General features: G+C 47.4%; 5 protein-coding genes across 12 annotated transcripts; 3 read left to right on the forward strand and 2 right to left on the reverse strand.

Annotated features, from left to right (window-relative positions):
• The first annotated feature begins 233 nt into the window (after positions 1 to 233).
• Positions 234 to 5,772, forward strand: zcchc17 (zinc finger, CCHC domain containing 17). Of its 2 annotated transcripts, none has more exons than XM_061267606.1 (7): positions 234 to 344; positions 528 to 671; positions 852 to 952; positions 1,068 to 1,159; positions 1,224 to 1,324; positions 1,395 to 1,546; positions 1,742 to 5,772. In XM_061267606.1, the coding sequence occupies exons 2-7, from the start codon at positions 542 to 544 to the stop codon at positions 1,907 to 1,909; spliced, it is 744 nt and encodes a 247-aa protein (XP_061123590.1). In that variant the 5' UTR covers positions 234 to 344; positions 528 to 541; the 3' UTR covers positions 1,910 to 5,772. The 2 variants fall into 2 exon arrangements, with proteins under 2 accessions (XP_061123590.1, XP_061123589.1); XM_061267605.1 differs by having other exon boundaries at positions 274 to 451.
• Positions 3,989 to 5,777, reverse strand: fabp3 (fatty acid binding protein 3, muscle and heart). The gene is made up of 4 exons (XM_061267616.1): positions 5,636 to 5,777; positions 4,758 to 4,930; positions 4,446 to 4,547; positions 3,989 to 4,366 (listed from the first exon to the last, which is right to left on the reverse strand). Exons 1-4 carry the CDS (start codon positions 5,706 to 5,708, stop codon positions 4,313 to 4,315), a joined length of 402 nt encoding a protein of 133 aa, XP_061123600.1. The 5' UTR covers positions 5,709 to 5,777; the 3' UTR covers positions 3,989 to 4,312.
• A 30-nt stretch (positions 5,778 to 5,807) lies between these two features.
• Positions 5,808 to 11,277, forward strand: dclk3 (doublecortin-like kinase 3). 2 transcript variants are annotated; one of them, XM_061267547.1, is made up of 9 exons: positions 5,808 to 5,918; positions 7,931 to 7,993; positions 8,396 to 8,604; positions 8,754 to 8,885; positions 8,959 to 9,472; positions 9,539 to 10,017; positions 10,115 to 10,247; positions 10,313 to 10,480; positions 10,716 to 11,277. In XM_061267547.1, exons 2-9 carry the CDS (start codon positions 7,933 to 7,935, stop codon positions 10,931 to 10,933), a joined length of 1,914 nt encoding a protein of 637 aa, XP_061123531.1. In that variant the 5' UTR covers positions 5,808 to 5,918; positions 7,931 to 7,932; the 3' UTR covers positions 10,934 to 11,277. The 2 variants fall into 2 exon arrangements, with proteins under 2 accessions (XP_061123531.1, XP_061123529.1); XM_061267545.1 differs by having other exon boundaries at positions 8,959 to 10,017.
• A 173-nt stretch (positions 11,278 to 11,450) lies between these two features.
• On the forward strand, positions 11,451 to 16,194 carry zftraf1 (zinc finger TRAF-type containing 1). 2 transcript variants are annotated; one of them, XM_061267589.1, is made up of 7 exons: positions 11,451 to 11,880; positions 12,100 to 12,392; positions 13,520 to 13,614; positions 13,697 to 13,840; positions 13,974 to 14,185; positions 14,266 to 14,444; positions 14,765 to 16,194. In XM_061267589.1, the coding sequence occupies exons 2-7, from the start codon at positions 12,120 to 12,122 to the stop codon at positions 14,975 to 14,977; spliced, it is 1,116 nt and encodes a 371-aa protein (XP_061123573.1). In that variant the 5' UTR covers positions 11,451 to 11,880; positions 12,100 to 12,119; the 3' UTR covers positions 14,978 to 16,194. The 2 variants fall into 2 exon arrangements, with proteins under 2 accessions (XP_061123573.1, XP_061123572.1); XM_061267588.1 differs by having other exon boundaries at positions 11,451 to 12,392.
• Positions 16,195 to 16,744: 550 nt separating this feature from the next.
• On the reverse strand, positions 16,745 to 25,149 carry arpp21 (cAMP-regulated phosphoprotein, 21). 5 transcript variants are annotated; one of them, XM_061267552.1, is made up of 20 exons: positions 25,023 to 25,149; positions 22,473 to 22,579; positions 22,253 to 22,370; positions 21,936 to 21,974; positions 21,787 to 21,846; positions 21,645 to 21,714; positions 21,015 to 21,153; positions 20,803 to 20,940; positions 20,626 to 20,725; positions 20,464 to 20,559; positions 20,352 to 20,389; positions 20,198 to 20,254; positions 19,714 to 19,919; positions 19,100 to 19,222; positions 18,919 to 19,031; positions 18,358 to 18,426; positions 18,112 to 18,288; positions 17,505 to 17,583; positions 17,194 to 17,270; positions 16,745 to 17,099 (listed from the first exon to the last, which is right to left on the reverse strand). In XM_061267552.1, exons 3-20 carry the CDS (start codon positions 22,361 to 22,363, stop codon positions 16,992 to 16,994), a joined length of 1,800 nt encoding a protein of 599 aa, XP_061123536.1. In that variant the 5' UTR covers positions 22,364 to 22,370; positions 22,473 to 22,579; positions 25,023 to 25,149; the 3' UTR covers positions 16,745 to 16,991. The 5 variants fall into 5 exon arrangements, with proteins under 5 accessions (XP_061123536.1, XP_061123535.1, XP_061123532.1 ...); XM_061267551.1 differs by having other exon boundaries at positions 18,112 to 18,426; positions 21,645 to 21,711; XM_061267548.1 differs by having other exon boundaries at positions 18,112 to 18,426.
• Between the last annotated feature and the right edge of the window lie 1,044 nt (positions 25,150 to 26,193).

A 26,193-nucleotide genomic window follows, 5' to 3' on the forward strand; every position in this document is an offset into this window, starting at 1 on the left:
TCCGATTGGTCGGAATTTTCAGTTATTGTGCTGATTGGCTAAAGCGCTTGTTTTTAGTTATTAAACCGGAAGTAGTTATGCGTCCTCTGATTGGTAGGAAGGAAAAAAAATCTAATGGCAAAATAAAATGAATACAGATGCATTAATACAAACATAAGAATAGACTTTGAAATTTATATCTGCTGCAAAACCTTGGCTTGCTATCAGTTGTCTGATTGGCTCCGATGGTTGGCTACAGTGCCTGTTGTCATATTGTCTTGCCCCGGAAGTATAACGTTTTTCCGGATGTGCATCCTTGTTCCTAAAGTGATAGTTGACGCTAACACCGCTGACTTAAATCCTGTGTGAGTTGTATCAGCGTGGTTTACGGAGTTTAAACAGTCTTTTACAAACATGCAAGCTATGTTAAATTGTATTTAAATCGGGTTATCCTCTATTTTTGCCAGTCGAGGTAATGTTTGAATTGCGCAAACGTTAGTTTGCAGTGAAGCGACATTCCTAAATTCAATTTTCCTCAAACGATACAGGTAGAAAGGTTGATATGTCCGACATTGAGTCGGAGCCGGCGGGGCTGGAAGGCCTGCCGCCGCTCTTCAGCATTTCCAAGGGAGAAGTGGTCTCCGTGCAGACGTACGGAGCTTTTGTCCGCCTGCCAGGCTACAAGAAGGAAGGTGAGTGTGCCAAGGGAATCGGAGAACGTTCGTATGGTATGGTTTCAATAAGTTGGATTTTATATGAGATGTTCAGTTGCACAAATTGCAGACTTCCCAGCTGTCATGAAAGCAACGTGAGAGCCAGAAATGAAGACAAATTGGCTCACTTTTTTGTTTACAATCTGTTTGTACTTTTAGGTCTGGTACACGTGAGTGAGATGTCAGCCACGCGCGTCGAGAGCGCTGCAGAAGTAGTCGACGTGGGAGAGAAAGTGTGGATCAAAGTCATCGGGAGAGAGGTAATGTCACATGCACATACAATAGTTGGTAAGGGTTCAGGAACTTTTGTTTCTGTTCACTTTCATGGTATCCGTGATGCGATGACTGCTTTCAAGTGTGTCTTTCGCTTGTCAGAAAAACGGCGAGAAGATCAAGCTGTCCTTCTCCATGAAAGCCGTCAATCAGGGCACAGGCCGAGACTTGGACCCCAACAACGTTATGGCAGAGTATGTTTATTTTGTCGTGTCACATGCACATTTGTCTTATGAACATGTCGGCGTACGTGCGCAGGCAGGATGCCCGGCGGCGGAGGCAGTTCCGAGACCACACGGGCAACAGGATCACGCTTGAGGCCGTTCTCAACACTACCTGCACTAAATGTGGCTGCAAAGGTGCTTGAATATCTTAAATCAATCCCATTGAAATCACTTTAGAAACCAAATCTGCCCCTTGCGTTTTTAGGCCACTTCACAAAAGACTGCTACTCTGCACCCGGTTTGCAGTACGCTCTTGTGCCAGAAGAGGGCGACGAAGAAACACAGCAGCAGCAACAGCAGCAGACATCTGCAGCGGCACCTCAGAAAGATAAAGACAAAAAGAAGAAGAAAAAGAAGGTATTGTGAATCTCGCATTGTACTAATCGCTTTAGCTTGAGCGCACTTTAACTGCAGGACAAATTTTCAGCTTAGCTGATTGGAGATAACCAGATGCATGATAAAAATGTTGTTTTAAACATGGCCAAAATACATGCACCATAATAATAAAATTCTTCAACCCCCACGTGACATTTCTTTTCTTTTACCCGCCAGGAGAAGAAGATGAAGAAGAAGAGGAAGCGCGAGAGGAAAGCGTCGGACAGTGACGAGAGCAGCAGCGACAGCGGCGAGTGCAAACCCAAGAGGAGATGTCACGAGCGTGACGACGACAACAAGCACAAGAAGAAACACAAGAAACACAAGTCGCACAAGCACAGCTAAGATGCACGCTCATTTGCAAAATGGCCGCCACAGCGGTGAGGACTCATTTTCCCTTCAACTTTGGATTTTTCTCAGATTTTCCTCTTTTTCTCTTTGTTGAAAGAGTACTTCTGGTTTCAGTCACTGGAACTTCAACTTGGACTAAAGCCAATAGCACCCATTACATTTTCATCCAAAGTTCTGGTAACTTTTGGTCCTGGTACCTTTTAGATCCATGGACTCCAAGGTCTCCAGACCTAAGATCTGTTTATGTTCTGCTTTTAGTTTTGAGTACTTTTAGTTCCCGAGGCTAACACTAAAAGTGCACAATTTCCTGTTTTGAATTCTAATCTTAATTTTTTTATCGCACTTTTTTTGTTATTTTGCAGCTCCTTTTTGTTATCTGGTGACATGTAAGTGGATATGTGTAAGCAATATGCCCCCCCCCCCCCCCCACGAGTAGAAATCCTCATCTAGTTTCACATGTCTCTATTTTCTGAAAAACGCACACACACACACACTCGCACACAGGAAGCAGTAAAGGTGCAAACAGGAAGTGTAGTGTGCCTGATAGTGACACTTCCTCCGTGTTTTGACTCAGGGTTCTTTTGAAATTCAACCATTTGAAGGTTACTCTTGGGCAATAGGACTATTTAAAAAAAAAAAAAAGAAAAAGGACGATCCTCCTTCCAGTGTCACTAAGAATTCCTTTTTTATAGGCGTGATTGATGATTTCCAGATGTTGCGCAGTGTGTTTGGCAAGCTGCGATTCAGGATTGCTCGACCGTGGGTTGAAAAAAGGCCCGTCGGAACATGTAATGAAGGATTATGTGCAGCCATGTCGGTTTTCATAATCGGTGCAAAAAGACATCAGAGAAGAGGGGAAAAAAAGTCATTAGCATACACTCAAAAAATTCTAAGCATCCGCTTGCCAGAAATGGAAGAAAACAACATCACATATATCATTTTTTTGGCTCTTGTGTTTGTTAGCATGTAAGCGGGTTGGCCTGTGCTCCTTACAAGCAGGAAGTCTAATTCCCACAATGTCAATTACGAATGAACAATGTGTGCGTGTATTGATGTGCAAAAAGGATGTGACAACCCCTCAGTTGTTCGTCACGTAGGATATTTTAATTCTACAGAGTTGGCTGTCCCCCAACAAAAGACTGCTGCATGTATTTATAACTGATAGCATCCATAGCATGCGATGTTTACAGACATGTAATAACAATAATGGGGGGGGGGGTGTATGGTGTGTCATTGTGGGCACAATAAAGTGTGACAAAGTGCTTCCCGCTTCTGCATGTGAATTGGTGAACCCTAACCCTCCATACTAGGAGGGCAGAAGGTAGAAGTTGCACAAGTGGCTTTAATTTCTGTTTTTTTTCACATTTACTTGATGTGAAAAATACATGTGGCCTATATTTGCTTTCTAATTTTCAAATATTTTCTTCTACTTTTGTGGGAGCATTTTTATATATATTTTTTTTAGTCTATGTTTTGTTATTCCTGGTGCTGTCCAGTAGGTGTAGAAGGTGAGGCGCCATCCAGGTCTTTAAAGACCTTGGATCTAGTTGGCGACCTGTAATAATCACATGCTGCCTCTGTTGCACATAAAAGCACCTGGAATTGTTCCTTTCACCTTGCCAGGACATACACACACACACACACACGCAGTAGAGGACGCATAGGAGCTGCCCGATGTTTATTTATAGAATGGAAAGTTTGATCACACTTTTTGAATCACTTCAGAGGCGTCGGCCAAATTCCATTCCGGGCTTGTGTTTGCCAACGCTGGCCTCGTCTTTTTCTATGCACATGTCTATGCTATCCGGTATAAAAACAAAAACATATAGCTAAATTTTGCATTCGTAAAACAAATTTTTGTTTTGAATATATATATTTTTTTAATTATATTTGAGATTTTTATTCAGAAAATTTTGCATTCGTAAAACAAATTTTTGTTTTGAATAACATATTTTTTTAAATAAAATTTGACATTTTTATTCAGAAAATTCCATGGAGCTTTAAATTTTTCTGTGGGCAGTTTGCGACAGTAATTTTGGAGACATTAAAAAAAAAAATCACAATTTTCACATGTTTCGCCTCAGATGGTATATTTTTTAATTATATCCGTTATTTTCAGTTGAAAACATTTGTAGGTTTGAAAATGGATTTCATGCATCTCAACTGCAGACAAAACAAAAAAACAACAAAAAAGAAGCATATTCCAAAAAAAATCAATAAAATTTCATTGAGATATTTTCAGTGTTTTTAACAGTAGAGGTGGACGGCAGAGCGGGACGGGTCCACAGATGGCGTAATACTGACACTCCGCTATACGAAGGAAAGGTGAGTTGCCACACATGGGTTTTGGGGCTGTGTGGATGCAAGGATGTTTTTTGGCGAGTGCGTGGAAGGTCTTCATTCCGCCCGCTCGTAGGCGCGCGTGCTGACCACGTCTCCCAAAGTCAGCGTCTGTTTCCAAAACAGAAAGAGGACCTTTCAGAAAACCAAATAGCACTTAGCGGGTTTTTGCTTTTGAGGGGCGACGGACCAGCGTGAGGGCGTTGTCGTTGACTTCTCGCACCAGACTGGTCTCCTTGCCATCCCACCGCTGGATGTGCACCATCTTGCCGTTTTCTATTGTCACCAGTGACTGCACAAAAGGCAGGGAGGGGCAAAAAAAACGCTCATGAAAATCAGACAAGTGATTTTTTTTTGCATAATTCCGCATGACGGTTACGCAGGCACATTCATTTGACGTTATTGTAATTTGCCTCCAATTAAAGTTTGACTATCAAATTGAAAATTCATTTCCATGGCAATCCTAAAAACATTTGTAAATATTGCATTCAGTCAGACCCACCTTGACGTTCCTGCTGTCGGCAGTGGTCTCGTCGAACTCCTCCCCCAGCTTGAAGGAGAGTTCAGTGTTCTTGACGCTGCTCCGCGTCTTGACCGTCACCGTGTCGCCCTCCACCGCAATGATGGTGGTGGGCTTGGTCATGTTGCCCAATTTGCGGACGGGGAAGCTCACGCCTGTGGAACCAACATTGCGGTTAGGCGGCATGGGAAAATTGATAGTGTTGTGACTGTCACTCGTGGGGTGATGTGTCCTTTGTCTGCAGCCTGTTAGGCGGGATTACGGATCACTTCTGCACACGCGTGCACCTGAACATGCCACTCCGTGACTCATGGAGCCTTTTGTGTGTAAGGCTGCCGATTGCCTTAGCGACGGGGTCAGACGGGTCAATTGTAAAAGGGCCCTCAGGTCACAGCTTGTAAATATCTTGACACCCCACCCCCAACACACAACACGCACATGTACAAACGTCTTGCATAGGCGTACCTAATCTAGTGTCCAGTGAGGTCCTATTTGGAATCACATGTTGCATTCTTTCTAAGCAGTATTTGAAAGTGCAAGCCCTCCTACATTTACCAACAATGGCCACCTTTCACATGGAAGTGTGTGACCGGTTCCTCAGTTCTCCCACAGTGGTAGTGGGGGTGGGGGTAGGGGGGCATTCAGGGCCCAGCCCCACCACACTCAGGCCATGTGCTCGCTTACTCACCTCCCCTCCTCTTCTTCCTCAGTCTTTTCCACCCTTATGCTACATTCTACATCTTGTTTGTCCCTTGAATTAATGCGCACACACACATATACACACACACACACTCACACACACACTGGCGGGCAGCATGTGCTCACACACACACACGCCGCACCCCAAAAAACAGACTCACCCAGCAGTTTCATGTATTCGTCAAAATTCTCGCTGTTTTTCAGGTTCCATGTGCCCACGAATGCCTCGGCCATGATGTCTGCGGAAAGCTGGAGGAATGAGGGGAGAGTGTGTGTGAGTGTGAGAGAGAGAAGAAAAGCAGGCTGCAGAAAGACGAAGGAGGAGGAGGAAGTGCCGCGCTCCTACTGGCTGGCTTGACACCGGCTGTTCGTGATGTCATCGGGCTCGACGAGAAGAGGCCGTCGCGGGAGGAGGGGAAGGGGAAGAGGCGAGGAAAGCGGTGGGTGAGTGGACGCACTGACTTTTTCCCGGGGTGATACGACGTGTCCTGTCATGTGCCGCAGACACTGAAGAGATCTTCATTCTGAACAATTGCACCATCATCTAGATTGTGGGGAAAAAAAGCTGACTTTTCATTTGGCTTTGTTGATTGATCACTATGACTTTTAAAAGTCTGCACACCCCTGCTCAAATGCCAAATTTTGGGGATACAAATAAATGGCAGCCAAATTCTGAAGTGTATTTAGCCAAAGCTTTCAGAACTTGCTTCACAGGAATAAAAAAAGTGCAGCAGGTGACTGGCCCCCAATGACCAATCATTGAAGCCAAGAGTGGAACCCAAGTCGAGACCAGTCGTTTGTCCCGGAAGTAGTACACGTCATTACTCTTACTACTTCTTCACTCGGCACGTTTGCCCTCAAATTAAAAAATAAAACAATTGCCGTGTGAGTGCTTGTTTTTGTGCTTGTCGGCGCAATTTTGCACGCCCAGACGGGCTCGCCTAAGATGTCTTGTGACCGACTTCCCGCTTTCCATGGCAAAACCTAATATGAACACACTTTTCAAAGAATTACGTGTGCATTATGCGACATTATTTACATCCTGATGAAACAGCGAAGACCTTCCCGTGCACGGCTAACTTCACAAAAAGAAACCTGGAAGAATGAGATAGTGAGAACTAGAGTGGGCTAACCATTGCATGTCATCGTGTGTATGTTGAATTAAAATGGTCAGGTGTGAAACTTGTCGCCTCACAGCACATGTTACACTGTCCTTGTCCCACGAAGGCCCGTCCGGGCTCCTGGGTTTGTGTTTGACATAAACAGGTGTGAGGCACTCGCACAGACAAAAACAAGCAGGGCACGAGGTGAAAGGTGAAGATTATAAAAGAGCCACCCACACCGCATTTAAAATTATCTCGTAAGGAGAGAATGGTCTCAAGTGATGTTATGGCATGATTTGTAGCGCGCGACCTTTGGAGGTCATAACTTCCCAGAGAGCTTGGAAATGCAAAGATTGACTTAGCAGGCCTCCGCAAACCTACATGCTATATTCAAGCTACAGGAATTGAGTGGTGAGGAATGTTGATGGCACTTCGAACTTTATTACATGGATTCTGTTTGTGACTTGTGAAGACAAAAATGGCCTCTGAGGCGTGCTGGGGCTGCTTTCGGTGCACTTACCCCATCTGTTGGTCAATTGACAGTATTGCAACCAAATAAATGTTGACCTTAGAATAAAATACGATTGAAATGAAAATTTTGAGTTATTTTTCTAACTAAGCACCAGAGCATTTCAAAATATACAGTTATTTTTTTCCTTTCAACATTGCCCAGCTCGTTACATACGGTTGAGTGGTCAGACAGGATATAGATCCGGGAGCCAAATAAAGGAATTGCTAATCCAATATTGGCAGTGTCCCCGGAGACAGAAGTTGAACCATACGGAGCCTTCAATACAAAAAGACCACCCAAGTGTCACATATCATATCCGAGATGACATTAGCAAAAGCAGCCAGGTCTTTTTTTTTGTCAGTGAGAAATAGTCCAAGAAAATTCCCAACCACAAACATGTTATTCGATCATTCGACCATCAAGTTAATTACCATTAAATTCGGAGTAACTGAAATGCTCTTAGGCTCTTGTAAAGCAACAAATGTTAAAATTTTACAGTTTCCTAAGTAAATTCCAGAATAAAATCTATTTGCTTGTCATAAGCGCCATAAAGCGCAATAAATAAAGGTTAACTCGTCCCTTGTTTCAATGTTTATCTAACTGCTACGACAAACATCATGCGTGACTGGGTTGTGAGCTGGCAGAATTTTAAGCATCTCCAGTGTTTTAATTTGAAGTACTAGTTAACCGTACTTCCTACTCCTAGGCATCGAGTTTGACAAATAACCATGGCAACCGCGTAACGCCGGCTCGTGTCACGTTCAGCTCGGGCGGGAGTGACGTCACAGGCTTGTTTTCAATTGGAGCTCGCTACTCACTTGTTTGGCTCTTGTTATGCTTAGAAATGGGACCGCCTGCGAAGCCTCGCTTAGGCTGCGACAGGGCAAAGAAATGGAAAACAACAGGTGAGGTTTTTTTTTTTTTAATTTACACGTCGGTTTCATATATGGGCAATGAAAACAAAAGATATACTAATTTTAGGGGGGTCTTGCAAACTAGGGCTTAATAGGGGGTCTGTTTGGTAATTGGGTTGTACATCTCTCACACTCTCGCCAACACTCGTCAGTCACTGAAAGACGCCCGCTAACTCTGCAGAAAGTGAAAGATGTCGGTGTCCTCAAAGCTTCATGAATGATGCAGATATCTGGGTCAAGGAAACCAACCTTTGCTTGTGTGTATGTCTCAAGAAAGCCTAAATAATTAATGCAGGTCCGCATGAAGTCTCTCAAATGACACCACTTGCACTCCATGTAATGGAGAAAAAACAAATCTGATTAAGTCTGACGTTTCGGTTTGATTTTTTACAGCTCCCGGCCCTTCCCTGAGGCGCACCGACGGTGCTACTGCGCCCTCTCTGCCGCCGCCTCCCTGGCACAGCCCCCCCCGACAGCGGCCGGGTCAGATCCGCGGAGCAGCCCCTCACTTGCCCCTCTTCCACGGGCGACACGCGGAAGAGAGTGCCGAGCGACCCCATCTGGTAACTGTTGTTCGACCCAGTCAGAGCGCACCACGAAAGGTGAAGGGCCTTTTTTTGGCTTTTGACTCGGTGAAGCAGCATGTGGCTCATCATCAAGTATAGCCCGCGGGATCAGAAATGATTCTAAACGAATGGTTGGAACCAACTAAAGGTGTTCGTTTACCCCCCCCCCCCCCCCCCCCCCCAAGGTGACGGTGCTTTTAAACCGCAGGGGCGTGGTCTCCTTTGATCAACTCCTATTGGACATCTCGGAAGCGCTCGGGTTCCCTCGTTGGCATCGATCCAGAGTGACCCGCCTCTACACCGCTTTCGCCCGAGAGGTTGGACCTTTTTTCTGTTTACCATCATCCGCACCAGGAATCCCAGATTAGTGTTTCCCGTTCTCCATCGCAGGTGAAGAGCGCTGGCGACTTCTTCCGCGGCGAAACAGCCCTCCTGGCGCTGGGTAGAGGCCGCCCCGAGCTGAGCAGTCTGCGGGAGGCACTGGAGGAGCTTTTCCCGGAGCAGTGCCGCTACCGGGCCGAGGCGCTGCTGGTCTGGGAGAAGAAGCTCCGACCAGCGCTGGATAAAGCTGGCAAGGCGGACAGTGGCTACGGCGAGGCGGCAGATGACAAGGGGCCTGCAAACGAGAGGCCGCCATCGGAGGCAGAGAAGTCGAGTAAGGGTGTGTCCAGGAAAGCCGCTCACCTTCCCAACCATCTGCAGAAGCTCAGAGTGAGGGGCGGGGTCTGTGAGGCAACGCCGTCTGCCATTGGTCGATTCCAACGGGAGCGAGAGACAGACTTTGCTCCTCTGTGTGAAAACTGCTTGGCGAGAAGAGTAAAGCCTCTGAAGTGGACCACTCCGCTTTCAGAAAAGGCCCCACTGCCTCCCGTGTGCAGGAAACAAACAGCAAGTTCACCCCAAGGTTGTAAATGTCTGCTGCCGTTTTTTGCTGTGTGCTGTCGTTATGTTTTGTGTCCATTGTGTAAAGGTGAGTGGAAGAATCCTCCTGCGATCTCGAGGGACTTCTCTGGGCTTTGCTCGGAGGGCAGCGAGGTCTCCGAGGCAGACGTGGCTCATCTCTACGAGGTGGGGCGCCTCCTCGGGGACGGCAACTTTGCGGTGGTACGCGAGTGCCGGCGCCGCACCGATGGGCGCGTGCTGGCCGTCAAGATGGTGGAGTGCTCCCGGCTGCTGGGCCGGGAGCACATGCTGCAGAACGAGCTGAGCCTGCTAGCCAGCCTGCGGCACCCGCGCATCATCAGGCTGCTGGACCACCACCGCACGTCCGCCAGGGTCTACCTGGTCATGGAGCTGGCCGGCGGCGGCGACCTCTTCGAGGCCATCAGCCAGCGTGGCAGCTTCGGCGAGGGCGAGGCCGCGCTCATGGTGGCTGACGTGGGCGAGGCGCTCAAGTACATCCACCGCAGGAGTGTGGTCCACCGAGACGTCAAACCGGAGAACCTGCTGGTCAGTTGCCAAAAACACCGGCGTCAATACTTTTCTGACATGGCCTTGGAGTGAATTGTACTCAAGCAAGCTAAACTAAGTCTCTGCTCCCTCTCAGATTGTTCAAGCGGTTTCTGGCGTGACCAGACTAAAACTGGCCGACTTTGGTCTCGCCATGGTCGTGACCGAGCCTGTCTTCACCATCTGCGGCACGCCCACCTACGTGGCGCCCGAGATTCTATCCGAGACAGGTTAGCGCTGCACCATAGTCCATCTGGAAGTATTTCTAAATCACAGGATTGACATGACCCGGTAGGATATGGTGTGGAGGTGGACATGTGGGCGCTGGGTGTCATTCTCTACATCCTTCTGTGCGGCTTTGCCCCTTTTCGAAGTCGGGATCGAGACCAGGATGAACTGTTTGAGATCATCAAACGGGGGCAACTGCATTTCCCACCCCCCTATTGGGATGCCATCTCAGAAAGTAGGACTTTGGAACATGTCAAAAGTGCTAGGATTTGCAATTCAACCACAATTTTATGAACATGCAAAAAAAAAAAAAACTATAATGGTGGCGGCATAGTTGGACTTAAAAGGTTCAATACAATGAACTGTACTTTGATAGTGATTTTTGCTTGCCACTAGAGGGAGCCATTATCGAACTTGCTTATCCTCGCTGAATTTAAATACAACTGAAGCACAATTATTTTGTTGGTCAGAAGCCAAAGGCCTAGTCTCAGGCCTCATCCAGCCAGACCCGGTCGCCAGGATGACAGCAGAACACACATTGCAGCATCCCTGGCTGAGGGCCATGGCCACCGGCTGCCAGCCCAAGACACTGGAGAGCCACTGCAAGACCAGGATGGAAGAAACATCACCCGGACCAGCACTGCTAGACAGACAGAAGGTCCAGAATACACTGAGGGAAGACCCATAAACTGTTCTTCACTCAAGCAGCGGGCAGGCTTCAGACCAGATTTGTTCAGACGCTCAATCGGGCAGAAACAAGCAGGCCATTAAAACAAAAAGTCAAATGTACTTTTAGTTTCTAATGCAGGTAACCCCCCCCCCCCCTCTCATTGGAGTAGGCTTAGACTTTGTTGCGAAGCTTTTGTTTACTCACCTTGTATTTCTCGTTGTATCATTCATACATAATTATACAGTAGAAGGTCTACCAGAACCAGTCAGACCACTTGCAGCTGATTGCACAAGCAGCACAATATGCAAATCAACAAACCACGAAATCGTTTTTGCTTGTTTATTAAGTGGTTAGTAATTAAACGTGGTCATCAAAGGGCCTTCGTCCCGCGTGTGCTCCGACGAGCTCTCCAACTGCTTTAAAATGCAGTCAGCTGACACAACTTTGGTCAGCTTTCAAAGCCCTCTTGCTTCGTCAGCACCCAATACGCATGCGCGCTCCCCAACTCTTTAAATACCCCCAAGTCATCTGTGGGCATAACAAAACATTCCGCTGTCCGCCCATTCGACACGGCCTGGCGGGTGGTGGTTGAGGGCGGCCATTTCGATAGCAAATTCAATATGAAAATTATGTTTTCTTTTCTGAATAAGTCCCATTCTGACCCGGAGCCGTAAAAGGGTGAAAACTCGGAGACACAGAGCGGGGGGGAGACGGACAGGGAGAAAAACAAAGATGGCTGTGTGAGCTCAACAGACGAACCACCAACAACAACAAGCGTCTGCGGACCGGGAAAGACATCTCGGGTAGTCGGAGCGGACGCAGCGGACTTGACAGCCGAACCGAGTCGAGCTGTCGGGAGGGCGAAAGCCCCCCTCCCCCACCTTAAAAACAGCTGACTTGTTTTTTGTTCTGGCTGCCAACGGAGTCCCGTGTTCAGGGCTCGGTGTCAACTAGCTAGCCGCACCGTAAGTCCTTCCCCTCGGATGACATTTTGTCTGCACTTCGGTTTTGACTTCCAGAAAACCTTGAAAATTAGCCCTTAAAATAACGAGTGAGCTAGCATTCCTCCGGTAGCCATAGCACGGGTGTTAGCCGACTAGCGAGCTAGCTGTCAGTTAGCTTCGAAGTTAGCCCACACCCCTTCAAGATAGAAACAAGTGAATTTGTGGTGGGGGGGTACATAGGAAGTTTTGGACAGATTCGGATGTCCGCCATGGAAGACGATGACATGATGTCTGCGCCCGGTGGCTCCTCCGCGGTCCCGGTGGCGGGGGCGGCCGAAGCAGCTGTGTCCGGGGCAGGGGCCGGGCTTGTCGGGCAGGAGGACGTCGTGATGCGGCCCGAGACGGACTCGGACGAGCCCCCCAAGAAGAAGACCAAAGTGCCCGAGGCGGAGTCCGGCAAGTTGGAGGAGAGACTGTACTCTGTGCTCTGCTGCACCGTGTGCCTAGACTTGCCCAAGGCGTCTGTGTATCAGGTAAATGTGTCACAAACATGCCCCAACATGTCCCTGCTACACTCTCACCCCCCAAAAAACTCCCCCCTAAAATACAGAAACTAGTGGGGCAATCTGATGCTCCATGGATTTATAAATACAGCCCTGGCCCAAGCAGGCATGTGCACCCTGTCCTCAGTGCCCTGCTTGTCAAGCCCACTGCCCAAAAGTCTGACATGATCTTCAAATAACCTTCAACTAAAGTCACTTTCCCAAGGCCATCACCCCTCAAAATAAAAGTAGTCCACTCCCCCCCCCTTGCCCTCGAATGCCACAAGCTGTCATATGCTCAATGTCAACCATGTCGTAGCCCTCGCTCCACGTGACACTGCTACATACACTGTATTTAATATCATGTGCAAGCACAAGCAGTGCAAAGTTCAATCCACAACCCCCCCCCCCCCCCCCATCATGTCCCCCCAATCATTCTCAATTGCCCCGAACTCAATTTGAAATGACTGTTTTTGTACATAATATGTACATATGCCAAGAATCCTGATTGGTCCTTAAATGAGAAATGAAACATCTGCATGTCCAAATAAATGTCCAAAATCTCTTTGGATTGTCAACTAAAACACAATGAATACATGAATTGTTGGGGGGATAAAAGAAAACGCACATACATTATTGCCAATTATAATTGTAATATATAAAAAGACAAAAATAAGTCATCAGAGAAATATTTGGGGTTAAAACACCTGAAAAAAAATATGCATGTCCAAATTTTATGAAAGATCATGATTGAGAGTTTTTTCTTTTTTTGGCTTGCTAGTGTCACCACATTTGAAATTCTGTTTATTTTGCAACGTTTTGTTCGGCATTTCTCCATCCATTACCAGAACTCCTTCATTATTAAAAAATGACATTACTTTAGAAATTCCGTAGCATATATTTCCAAATTTTTACAGCCAAACATAATTTTTTGAACACAAGCTACATTGCCAAATTAAATGCAAACTTTTCCCCATTATTTCAAATTTTAAAACTATGATTATGTGGATTCATTGTATTTCTATAGCTGAAAAAAGTGGGAAAATGTGCACAAGTAATTTTCATTAGTCCGGATTTTGTTTGTAACTGAACTCTGATTATCCCATGTTGACCACTAGTGCACTAACGGTCACCTGATGTGCGCGGGCTGCTTCATTCACCTGCTGGCCGACTCTCGCCTCAAGGAGGAGCAGGCCACTTGTCCCAACTGCAGGTAGAGCTGAGCCAAGTCCAACCACTCGGTGGCGCTAGCAAGTGGCGACGCTGATCTCGACCGTGTTTCCCTTCACCTGTAGGTGTGAGATCAGCAAGAACCTGTGCTGCAGGAACCTGGCGGTAGAGAAGGCGGTTAGCGAGCTGCCCACGGAATGCACATTCTGCCTTAAACAGTTCCCAAGGTCCAGTCTGGAGAGACACCAGAAGGATGAATGCCAGGACAGGTGGGTGAGACAGATGGGAAGAAAATGGCATCACTAACAGTTACCATGACAACAGCTGCACATCAGTGTTTTATTTTTATTTTCATTTTATAAATATCTCTCACTGTTCTTTGTGTGTTTGTTTTTGTGCCAGGGTGACGATGTGCAAGTACAAGCGAATTGGGTGCCCGTGGCAGGGTCCCTTCCACGAGATGCCGGGTCACGAGGGCGAGTGCTCGCACCCCACTAAGACAGGCACGGAGCTGATGGGCATTCTGGGTGAAATGGACCAGAATCACCGCAGGGACATGCAGCTCTACAACAGCATCTTCGGCCTCCTCTGCTACGAGAAGATTGGATTCACCGGTAAGAGTTTTTTTTGCGGCTTCGAGGTTCTTCCTTGCAATGGTTCTCATCTGCCGCGCGCGTGTGTGGGCGCGGGCCAGAGGTGCAGTTCCGGCCGTACCGCACGGACGACTTCATCACGAGACTGTATTATGAGACGCCGCGCTTCACCGTGCTCAACCAGACTTGGGTTTTGAAGGCGCGCGTCAACGACTCGGAGCGCAATCCCAACTTGTCGTGCAAGCGCACGCTTTCCTTCCAGCTCATCCTCAAGAGCAAGGTCAGCAAAAACTTTGCACGTCGCTGCTGCTTATAGAAAGGCCGTAAAGCGGGCCATCAAATTATGCCAAGGTTGACTTGAAGGTGTCATGCTTGTCTTTATTACAAGAAGGCAACCAAATTTAGTTTGTGCTACGAAGTTTGGATTTTTTTTTTTTTTTTTTTAGTAAGTTTTTAGCTTCAAAATTTAGTTTTTGGTTGTTTTGAAATTTTCAGTTTATTTTCGATTTTGTTTTTTAAACGTAAAGTTTATAAACTGTCTTTCAGGTTTGTAGGTTTCAGGTAAGATACAAATAACAATGTGGGCGACTTTTCGGGTAGGTGAACTCGGCGCTGGAGTGCTCGTTCCTGCTGCTGAAAGGCCCGTATGACGACGTGCGCATCAAGCCGGTCATCCATCACTACGCCTTCAGCAACGACGATAGCGAGACGGATTACGTGCTGCTCCCCATCTGCGACTCTGTCGAGTGCAACAAACTGCTGGCCGCCAAAAACATCAACCTGCGCCTCTTCATTTTCCAGGTCCAAAAGTAAAAAAACAACAAAAAAACCCACAAACACACGGACGAAGACCCGCGAACCCCCCGCCCCCCACCACCACCACCACCACCACCACAAGGAGTGACTCAGAAGATGACGAGGATAAGAGGCACTCAACCACTGATACCTCTTAACATACACACACGCGCACACACACATACACACACATGATAGACACACCCACTCACCCTAGTAATCCACTTACCTCCTTTTAGCACACAAGTGAGAAGACCCCCTTAGGAACCTAGATTGATTTCGGGGTTAGTGGGTCTGAGGTGGTCAGTGTGTAGCAGTTGGACCCCCCCTGCACACCCAAGAGCCAAAAGTAGCACACATACACACTACTGTGTGTGTGCAAGTGTTTCCTCAATGTGAAAACGAGCGTTGACTTGAATGAGCTGTGACGTGTGATTGGATTTGTTTGCGACTCCATTTTATTTATATTTCTTTCTTTTTATACACTTTAAAGAATTCTAGCTACATATTTAACATTTGAATTGCTTTTGAGGCATCGATATTTTATGTGTGATGATTGATTACATTGAAGTTTTCTCCAGAAAAAGAAAATACTTTTTTCCCATCACACCTCGCATCATTGAAATATATTGAACATTCATTTCTTGGTTAAACCCGTAAAAAATATACAAGATCCAAAATCAGTACTGCTAAATGTAGGAGTAGCATGACATGATTTTAAAAGTTCGTTTTTAAGGATCAAGAACCAAATGCCTGCAATTAACATATTCAAAACGCCCCCTCACATTTATTTTTACAAAAAGTCAGCTGTCCCATGCCCGTAATTGATTTTGTGCATCTGCTACATTATGAATGAATTGTGTATAACAAAACTTAATTTCTACTTAGCACCTATTTTAGACAAACATGGTTTTAAAAATAGATGTTTAAGAAAAGTTTAAAGTTGAAACAGCCTTGTGACATCTTTAAATAGCAAACAAACCTATGAGAGTGTGTGTGTGTGTGTGGGGGGGGGGGGGGGTACGCTACTTAAAGGACATTGGACTTGAAGGAGCAGATGTTACGTGAATCAAATCTACTGTCAAGCAGATAGATGTCTCCTCCTCACTTCTGCTGTATTTTTGGGGGTCTTTTCCAAAAGAAAAAAAACCAAGAAGCTTCGGTGGACTCGCTCATCTTACTCTGGCTGTACATGTGCCTTTTATTATGATTATGATTAAAGCTCATCAACCTGCCTGCTGGCTTGTGTGAAAGTCATCCAGGACGAAAAAGGAGCGCGAGCGGGCCCGCCGCATGAATAATTGAAGGCATGGTGGCGACGTTATGAAATCCAAATTTAATTTTCCAGCCCGGCCAGGATGATGGATACGTTTCATTGGCTTAAAATAGGAATTGGCTCCACTTGAAAAATGAATTATAACACGCGCTCGTTATTACTGGAGTGAAGGCAAAAGGGCACGCGAGTCACTTGGGCACTTTTGGGGGACCTTTAATTTATGGGGGATTTTTTAAAATGACTAATTCGGTTTCGTGATTGGCCAGATATCAAAATCAGCTCTTTTTATGGCCTATGGCGTTAATTTTAACATATATGGGAGGCATGAGAAATCCCCAGTCACAGTGCCCATGGCTTCGTTCGTCCATGGGAATATTAAAAATGCTTGTGGTTACTGTAGTTGGGCAGTAGGTGGTGCTGAAGAGTTAGTGAAAAAGATTGGAACATATTGTGTGTATTGTGACTAGACTTGCTGCGGCAGCTCTTAAGAGAGGAGCCGTCAAACGGGACTTTGCCATGTGCGTTTATTGAATACACAGAGCATTTTTTGGCATCAATCACATATATATAATTTCATATCAATATAAAACTCATTTTGTGTATAGTATAAATTATGCAGTCAATACAGCAGCTTTGTGTTCAATTCTACATATATATATATATAAATGTCTAGATGTACTTAAGCTTTGGTACAGTGCGTTAAGGTGAGGTGCTTTGTTGGAACATGCGATGGGATGATTATATTTGTGTGTGTCATCAGTGTTGTGTGGTCCAGGCGGGACCACAGTGGGGGTGCGCCGGTGCCACCATACAGCAGTATCCCGCCTCGCCGAGTTTACCGGGTTGATACACAGAGACACCGCCCTGCAGACAAATTACAAACAGAATTTTTTTTTTTTGTGTGATTTAAAAAAAAACAGAACAAAACATGGGGGCCGAGGGGGGTGTTGCTGCGTACCTGAAGAATGCTACAGTGGTGCGGTGGCAAGGCTGTGTACGACTGCTGCTGCGGGACACCCACCACGGGGCCATAACCTGGGGCCAAGACAGGAAAAACATGACAGGATTTTTTTTGGGGTGGACTAGGGATGTCCCCTCCTTCCCCAACGGTGTGGACGAATGTGAGCAGCAGGAAAAGAGACCGGTTCACTGTGAGACCCTCAGGACTTCATCTCTGACAGTGTAACGGCCCCCTCCTCTACTACTCGTGACATGGATTGTGTTTGGAGTTTGTGTAGGGCCTTCTTGGAGCTGAGCTATTCTATTCACCTGCGCTGCAACCAGGTGACGCGGCTTTGACCGGGTGTTGAGCTGAGGTAGGATACTGGCTGTAGTAGAAGGCGGGACCCTGGAACAAACAAAAGTGTAGGATTTGTCCACAAATGTCTTTTTTTTTTCCATGAAACCATATTATTAGATTGTACATCTAATATTTTAATATACCGTATTTTCCGCCCTATAAGGCACACCTAAAAACCTAAAATTTTCTCAAAAACCAACAGTGCGCCTTATAGTCCGGTGCGCCTTATATATGGACCAAATTCCTAAATTTAAACTGGCCCAAAGCATTGTGTCATGAAATCAATCATAAGTGGCCCGCTGAAGACTCTGAATCATGACTCAAAAAGACTATGGATCATTATTTTATGATTATAAAGTAATTTGTTCCGTCTGAAGTTGAAATAAAAAAGATAAAATGGAGAATGATTTGATTTGGATTAAAAATCTGACATGATGCATTAATGGTGCGCCTTATAGTCCGGTGCGCCTTATATAAGGATAAAGTTTTAAAATGGGCCATTCACTGAAGGTGCGCCTTATAGTCCGGTGCGCCTTATAGGCCGGAAAATACGGTAGTATACTTATTGTTTGTTACCTGCGGTGAGGGCTGGCAGTAGCTGTGGGCGTTGGGAGCTTGAGGAGCGGGCGGGGGCGGCGGCGGAGGCGGTGCCGCGAACACAAAGCCTTGGGCGGGAGGGTAAAGGGGTGCGGGCTCGCTCGCCGGTTGACAGCTGACAGCCACGTGGGCAAACTGCTGCGACAGGTCTTCCACCTGCGAGGAACGATGCAAACGTGAACAGGAAGTTGGGGCCCTAACAGGAAATGGGGCCTCCATACGTACGGCGGGGTATTGCTGCGAAGGGGCCACAGGCAACATCTGCGGGGCTGAGTATGAGACGGACGAGTACACCTGAGACAGACACGTTAATCATAAAAATGTTGGTATAAAAAGTCTACACACCCCAGTTCAAATGGCAGCTTTTTATGATATAAAAAAATAGACCACTGACCATTAATGTGACCTTGATCCAGGACAACTCAAATGTTTTAAGAGGGCAAGTAAAAAATAAGATAATCTAGCTGCAGACGTGAACACGTCCACTGATTCCAACTCCTGTTAAATGGAAGTCAGCGCACACCGGCTACCCTTTGAAGTGCCTCAGATTAACCCCCAATATAAAGTCCAGATGTTCCAATAAGCTTTTCATTGCTCAAATAGAGTTGTCCATGTTATCTTACAGGTCATATTGGTGGAAAAAGGTTTCAAATGATTTCTCTTGTGTTCAGATTGTATTTTTCTGAAGCGTGGTATTCGAACAGGGGTGTGTAGACTTGTATAACGTCCACAGTATGAGCACTCTTGTTTTTCTTCTATTTGCACGTGCGAGTGTGTGTGTGTTACCTGCTGTGGTGGCTGCTGTGCCGGCGCTCCCTGCATCTGGCTTCTGATTGGCTGTTGAGCACCAGGCGGGTTGTACACCACAGGGCTTCCATCAGGGTTCAGGAAAGGCTGTCCTGAAACAGTGGTGGCCATTTTAGTTTCAAAATGGCTGCTCTTTTCACTAATGTGTGTGTGTACCAACCAGTGTGCGGATTGACCAGGATGCTTCCCGGTGGGATGCCGTTCTCCAAGATGAAGGCGGGGTGGGCGGGAGGCTCGGCCATAGTGGGGGGCTCGGAGGACACTCTGTAGAGAGAAACGGAACCTGGTGGAGGGAAAAGAAGAATTTATCATTACACGGGTTCAGCATATTTTGTGCCGCTTGTTCTCATTAGGCAGATAGCGGGTAATTAATGCTGCCTCTTTTGTTGTTGTAGCGGTAGATGAGACAACGGATATCACAAACTAAGGATTTTTTCAAAAAAAAAAAAAGTAACGCAACTTTTTGTGGTGAAGGATAGAAGCATGGACTTCATCAACAAATAAAGGTAGCAGCTGGCACCTGTCATGGCTAATTTTCTGCATGCATCACTAATTTTTGTGAGCCAGCTAAAAAAAAGTATAAGTGAACAACAAGGAAAAGTGTTTCTCTCATTTTCGTGGGTACCAAGACAAGCAGAGGTGTAAAATTGTGCCGCTCGAAGCGAATACGTTTGCTGTTAATTAGTCGCCGGCCGGCAGATGTGATTAGCATGCGGCGTTAGCGACAAGTCGGAGGTGTCTACGGCGTGAAAAACATCTCGCGCTCGCTCGCACCTGCTGTGCCGTGAGGCTCCCAGCCGGAGTTGGCGGCCTGCGGGGGGCGAGGCTTGGGGGCGGCGGCGGCAGTCCACTGGTACGAGGATGAATCCGAGTCGGTGCTGCTCCACGGCTGGGGCTCGTTGCCGTAGCGACAGTCGGTCTCTGTGCTGCTTTGCCGGCTGCTGCCCGTCCAGCTGGAGCCCGAGCTGTCGCGACTGCCCCTGTGGACCACAGGATGGACACGGCGGGGGGGGGGGGGGGGGGGGGGGGGGGGGGGGTGGTGTTGATTTTTAGTGGCTCTAAATACACTTTATATGGCAAGTGAGGGAGTAAAGTCATTGTGAAAGAAAAATAGTTTTTTAAAAATAATAGCCTCGTAGCGTGTGAGTGTGTCCTTAATTGCCGACTGTGCGCTCTCTTCAATTAGTCATCGTCGATTTTGTGTGTGCTTGTGCGCACGCGAGTCACTCGATGCAAATTAAGATGATGAATGTGCTACCTGAAGAGCTGCCTTCTCCTCTGGGTCTCGGCGTATGCGTTGCATTCCTCGGAGGGCCTGCGCACGCACACACACACAGGCGCACTTATGTTAATGATTCATTGTCGCTTCACCAAGGTGAACGAGGACACGGAGACGAGGCGAGGGAGGTTACCTGCTCTCAACGTGGCCGCCCTCCCGTGTGCAAAGAGGCTGTTTAAAAGAGAGAAAAAAAAAGATGTTAACGATTGTTTTCTTGTGATCTTGAGCCAAGTGGAGTGTCTCACCTCCTGGCTGAAGATTCTCTCTCGCACTTTTTGGTACTCTTCCTCTCGCTCCTCCATTGACTTACTTTGCTTGTCACGTAAAGTGTAGCGGCGCGTCTGAGGTGAAAAGAAAGTAGATTTAAAAAATAAATCTTTTGAAAAAAATCATGAGTGAGAGCTCACCTGCTCGTCTGAGCTGCTGTCACGTTTCAAAATAGTTTTCCAGTGTGGGATCTCTGTGGCTTTGTCCTCCTGAACCTGGTCCAGAAAACGTTGCTCCGGTCTAGTGAAGAACAACAAACGCGAGCATTACATGATTGCCAAGAGGAGGAAGAGGAGGAGGAGGGCGTGTGCATTTACATGCGTGTGCTGCTGGTGCGGTTGATGATGACCGACTTTCCCGTCTGGTCCACGTTGTGCTCCATGCCGAAGAAGGCGGCCACGCGGTGCACCAGCATGCGATGGTACGAAGACATGTGCGGGAACTTCTTGAACGTGCTGCTCGGAGAAGATGAGGAAAGAAGATGAGGGTGGGAAGAGATGCAAAGAAGAGGATGCGCACATTTGCTTACCTGTCTCCCATGATGAAGGTGACCATGTCCTGCTCTAGCTTGAGCATCATCATGCGGTCTCTGGGGTTGCTGTTGAGCGTGTCAACGATGAAACGTTGAAGGTCCACGCCCGTCGAGTCGCGGTACTCCACGCTGCTCTCTGCACGCAAACAGTGCACCCATTTTAGGAAGGAAGGAAGGAAGGATGGAAGGAAGGAAGGAAGGAAGGAAGGAAGGAAGGAAGGAAGGAAGGAAGGAAGGAAGGAAGGAAGGAAGGAAGGAAGGAAGGAAGGAAGGAAGGAAGGAAGGAAGGAAGGAAGGAAGGAAGGAAGGAAGGAAGGAAGGAAGGAAGGAGCAGAATTGGAATGAAAGCCATAGCTAAAGGAAAGAAGGAAGATGAGGAAGGACTGACGCCAAGAAGAGAAGGAAAGAGAAACTCGAGAATGTTTACAAAGATGCCAAGGCTCGCTCGCTTCAAGCTGTTTGTTGGCACGTTCAACAAAGTTTGCTGGTTTTTTTTACTTTGCCAATGCGCAGAACTTTGAAGTGGCTGCTCGCTTAATGCTAACATGTATGGAAAACGACATAGCTAACGAAACAAGCACGAATATTGCGCAAGACAACATCGTCATCATTCCCAAGCGCACTCACCTTTGTCAGGTGAGCAGCTCTTCTCCACTTCCTCCTCCGGACAGGAAACGCTCTCGGACGTCGGCGCCTGCTGGCCGAGCAGGAAGTGCCGATGAAGAAGCGGGCAAAGTGAAGACGATGACGATGTGGACGAGGGCCTTACCTGAAGGTGTTCTTCCTTGTCGTCACACACAGCCATGCTGCGCACCAGCTTGCCTTTGGGCTGCGCGCGGTGGGAAAGGCGGGACAAATGAACAAAGGCGCCGTGTTGCCGCGTTTTGACAAATGGCGGGCGGGATCGTTTTCGCTTACCTTGACTTTTTTCTGCACTGCCGTCTGGTGACAAAGGCTCTGCAAGGGACAACATTAGTCATTGCGAGCGTGCACGTGTACATTATTAATGTGCCTCCTCTTTCGCACTGCTTAAGAAAAGCGCCATTTTCCTGCTTTTCGTATTAAAAGAAAACCATAGAGTGGATGGAGGGAGGGAGGCTGGGAGGGAGGGAGGGGGGGGGGGGGTGACATCACTCTAGCAAACTCCCGCTCCCTTGTTCTGGCTCTTTCCTACATCTGTCCGACTGCGGGAAAGGATGGCATCCCAGACAAAACTTTGCTGTCTGTAAGCGTACCTGCTTGCTGTCCTTGTCAATCTCCTGGGTGGGCACGCTGTCGCAAGGGAGGGGGGACGCGGGGCGGCTACCGATGTTGCGGGCGGGGTCCGCCTCCACTGCTGTGTCCATTGTACGTCTGCAAAGCGGGGCCAGACATTTACACTTGTGTATGTGTGTGCGTGTTTGTGTGTGTGTGGGGTCTTCGTGCATGTGAGCGTGCCCGTGTGAGTGTGCCCACCTATGCTCAATGAAGAGGCTCGCAGGTGAATGATGAGGTCATATATCCCATGATCCCACGGGGTAGCCGCCAGAAATGCAATTATCCTTCTCTTCCTCTTTTGCTTGCTTTAGCGAAGGAGAGGAGGGCAAAAAAAAAGAAATTGAAAAAAAAAAAGGGCTGTGGAAGAGGGGGGGGGGAATTTTTATTGGTTACACGCACACACACACAAACACAGTCATATCCAACAGCTGCTGCAGCATAAAGGCATCGCTTCTGGCAATGACATCAAGTCAGCAAGCTTAAGACTGTGTGTGTGTGTGTGTGTGTGTGTGTGTGTGTGTGCATGTGTGTGTGTGTGTGTGTGTGAGAGAGATCCTCCATCCTAGTTTCCAAAGGCCCTTCTGGCCTGATAGCTAATTGCTACTCAAAGCCTATTACAGTAAGTGTAAGCGTGCGTGCGTGCGTGTTTGTGTGTGTCTACGGCCCCTCCTCTCACATACGGCATTTATGTGTTTACATACAATGTGTGTGCATGTTCAAACGCGTCCTGGCGCTTTTCTTAGAAGCAGCAGCTGCACGTCGCATCATCCGATCTGCGCAAGATATTCCCGGAATACCGGAGCGGCGGGAACGTAGGCCAGGGCCAAAACTCTCTCACACACACACACACACACACACACACGTTCACGTGCAAAAGGAAATGGCTTCCGCCCGTCGCATTCCGCTAGAACGCGATGCCCGGGGGGGACGTTTTATCCTGGCAACTCCTGAGACGACAGAATAATGAGCTCCGAGGATAGCAGGTCCCAAAACGGGCTGGCGGGAGATTAAAAAGGAGCAAGAGACGGCGCTCTGGCACATGGAGCCAAACGTCTGATTGGTCGCCAGTCTGTGTTGGGGCCAATTTACACCCTAAACTGGACTTGACTGGTCTCTACTCAATTTCAGGGCAGATGTAGACAAATGATGGACCGGTCGCCAGTCCGAGTTTTGAATCAGATGTGCTAACCGTTAGCCTAGCGGGCGGCCATTCTGTTTCCTAAGTTTACAATAGCCCTGAGGGGGCTCTACAAAATGGCAGCCATTCTGTTTCCTAAATTTACAATGACCCTCAGGGGTCTCTATAAAATGGCCCCCGACCACAAAATGGCTTACTTTATTCGGGTAACTTTCTAGGAACGCGTAGAAAGCTGAAGAAAAAGACATCTTAGGGACGTGGACGCCAAACAGAAAAAGGATGGCAATTTGAAGTCGACTGCCAGTGGGGGAGAAGAGGGGTAGGATGGCGGAGGAGGTGTGACACCATCATTAGCACGTGATGGATGGCTGGCGGGCGGGCGGGAGGCGAGGCGAGGAGCGTGCGGCGACATCATCGTCGTCATCATCATCCATCTGCCGCCTCGCTGCCGTCCAGGCCCGACTTAAAGGCAAGCTGGCACTGGCGCGTTTACCACCGCTTGGCTCCATTTGTAGCGTGCCAGGTGGCTGGCATGAATCGTCAATAACGCCGTGGCCAGAATTCAATCGATCGACATTGAGCATGAGAGCAAGTGCGGCGCAAGATTATTTCCACACTTTGGCTTGATTTTTGTTGTGCAGGCCAACCTGTTTGTTTGGCTGGATTTCTTCAAGCTATTGCGTTGATTTCTATTGTGCAAAATTCTTAAGATGAAATGTGAGGAAAGACAAATACATCCAATTCATTCTCAATAGGACCGTAAAATGCTTTGTGGATTTGGGATTTTTAAATATGCATTTATTCTAGTTCTATAGTGTTCTACTGTGGAACATTTTATAGTTTACGTTGACCAATTTTTTATCGCGGAAAGGTCGAGTTGGATTCAGTCGCCAATCACAAACACTAGCAATTTTACGGAGAAGTTCAAGTAATCGAAATGTAGGTCACATTGTTCTTCTGTGGCTGCACCTGTGCACCCACAGCAGCATTTGTGGCTGCGACAGCTGCGTCAAAGCCCCCCAAAAAGTGAGGTGAGGTGCGAAAAAACCCTGCCCGCATGTTGTCGTCGGTTTTTTAAGACATCTTCACTGCAGTGGAGTCCCGCGAGCAAGCTACATGTGGTGTGAAAGTTGCAAAACAGGTGTCACACAGGCTTGTGGAAGATGGAGAAGAAGAAAAGGAAGCTAGCTCCACACTGTCCGCTCGCTATGTCGCATTACTCTTGACCCAGGACGCGCTTGACGACGGCGGGGCTATTTTTACCCGGAGGCGAGCGGGGGGGCCGAGGGTGGTACCGCGGCTGCTGGACCCGCTGCTGCCGGGCTTCAGCCGGCTGTCATGCTAACTCCAAAGTCAATGAAACGACTCATCAAGCAATTAGTTAAAAAAATATATACGATGGGGTATACGATGTGATATTTGGCGTATTGTGTGGATGAAAATAATAAAAAACGATCAGTTAACGCGCACGTGCCACCCGGTTAAACGAGACTTAAATCGACACACACACACAAAAAACGCAAATGTGATGTCTTAAATCGATCGCGAGTGATTTCGATACGACAATGTGTTGTTGTGTTTGTGGCGTTTCGAGGGGCGGAGGGTCTTACCAGGAGGTGGCGGCGAGATGGAGCCGGAGTGGAGCTGCTCCTCTCTGCGGGGCTGTGGGAGGCTGTCGAGTGAAGCGCGGCGCTGCTCCTCCTCTGCTTTTGCTCCACTCTCGCGTGGGGGGGAGGGGGTGGGGGTGGGGGGGTCAATGAAGGCGGGAGGGGGTTCCAGCTCAGATCATTACCCCCCACCCCACCATCTCGACTCACCTTGCCCCTTTACCGTCAGTACGCGTCAAGTAGTTCGACAAATGTTGAGAGATGCTGTGACCAAAGAAAGACACAAAGCTACAGCTACAATCCATTCGAGCAATCCATCCATCTTGCAGCTACCGTTTGACATTTTACAAAGTCGCAAGTGTGACTGAGTAGTCTTCACTCAGCATTTAAACACATTAAAAATATATATATCAAGAGTACTAATGAAGTTGTATCAGTGTGCTTGGTTAGTTGCATGCCTGTCACTCAACAAGAACACACAGAGGGGTATCGGTCCTGAAGACAGATTTCAATGATCATTTCTCAGCAGCCGCACAAAATGAAAGCAAATACAGTAATCCCTCTTTTATCGCAGATAATTGTTTCCAGAAACCACCTGTAATAAGTGAAATCCGCGAAGTATCAACAAGAAGTGCTGGGCAGGCTAACGAGTCAGCGGAAAGATGCTAATTCGCAATCGTGCTAACACGCGAAAACGCACTTCTTAAGGAACGTAAACGAACATTTGGAGCAGTACTACATTGTCCTAAAGGTTAGACACGTTTCCTCAATTTAGATGTTTTATTTTGACTTTTAAATTGTTTTTTAATTTGGAAAGAAAAATCCACGACGTGGTGAAGCCGCGATAAACGAAACGTGAAGTAGCGAGGGATCACTCGGTACATGTAGCAAGAGCACATTGTAATATACATCAAGAATTCAATTTGAACATAAGATGCTTGACTTTTTGTGCACTTTTCGATAAATGGTTGTGAATGCACTCAAGAGACGAGATCAAAGACGAGCCAGATTATTTTGAGAGTGGAATGTACACACACAAAACAGCTGTTGCAGGCATGCGGGTACGCAGGAGACTCCGAGACTGATCGCCGATGCCAACGCTCGCCGCTGTGCTCAAGTTACATAAACAAGCGTCATTATTACGTTTGCCAGCCAACAGCTGAGTGAGGATTTG

This window comes from Syngnathus typhle, linkage group LG20 (genome assembly GCF_033458585.1).
Source record: "Syngnathus typhle isolate RoL2023-S1 ecotype Sweden linkage group LG20, RoL_Styp_1.0, whole genome shotgun sequence".
Classification (NCBI taxonomy): domain Eukaryota; kingdom Metazoa; phylum Chordata; class Actinopteri; order Syngnathiformes; family Syngnathidae; genus Syngnathus; species Syngnathus typhle.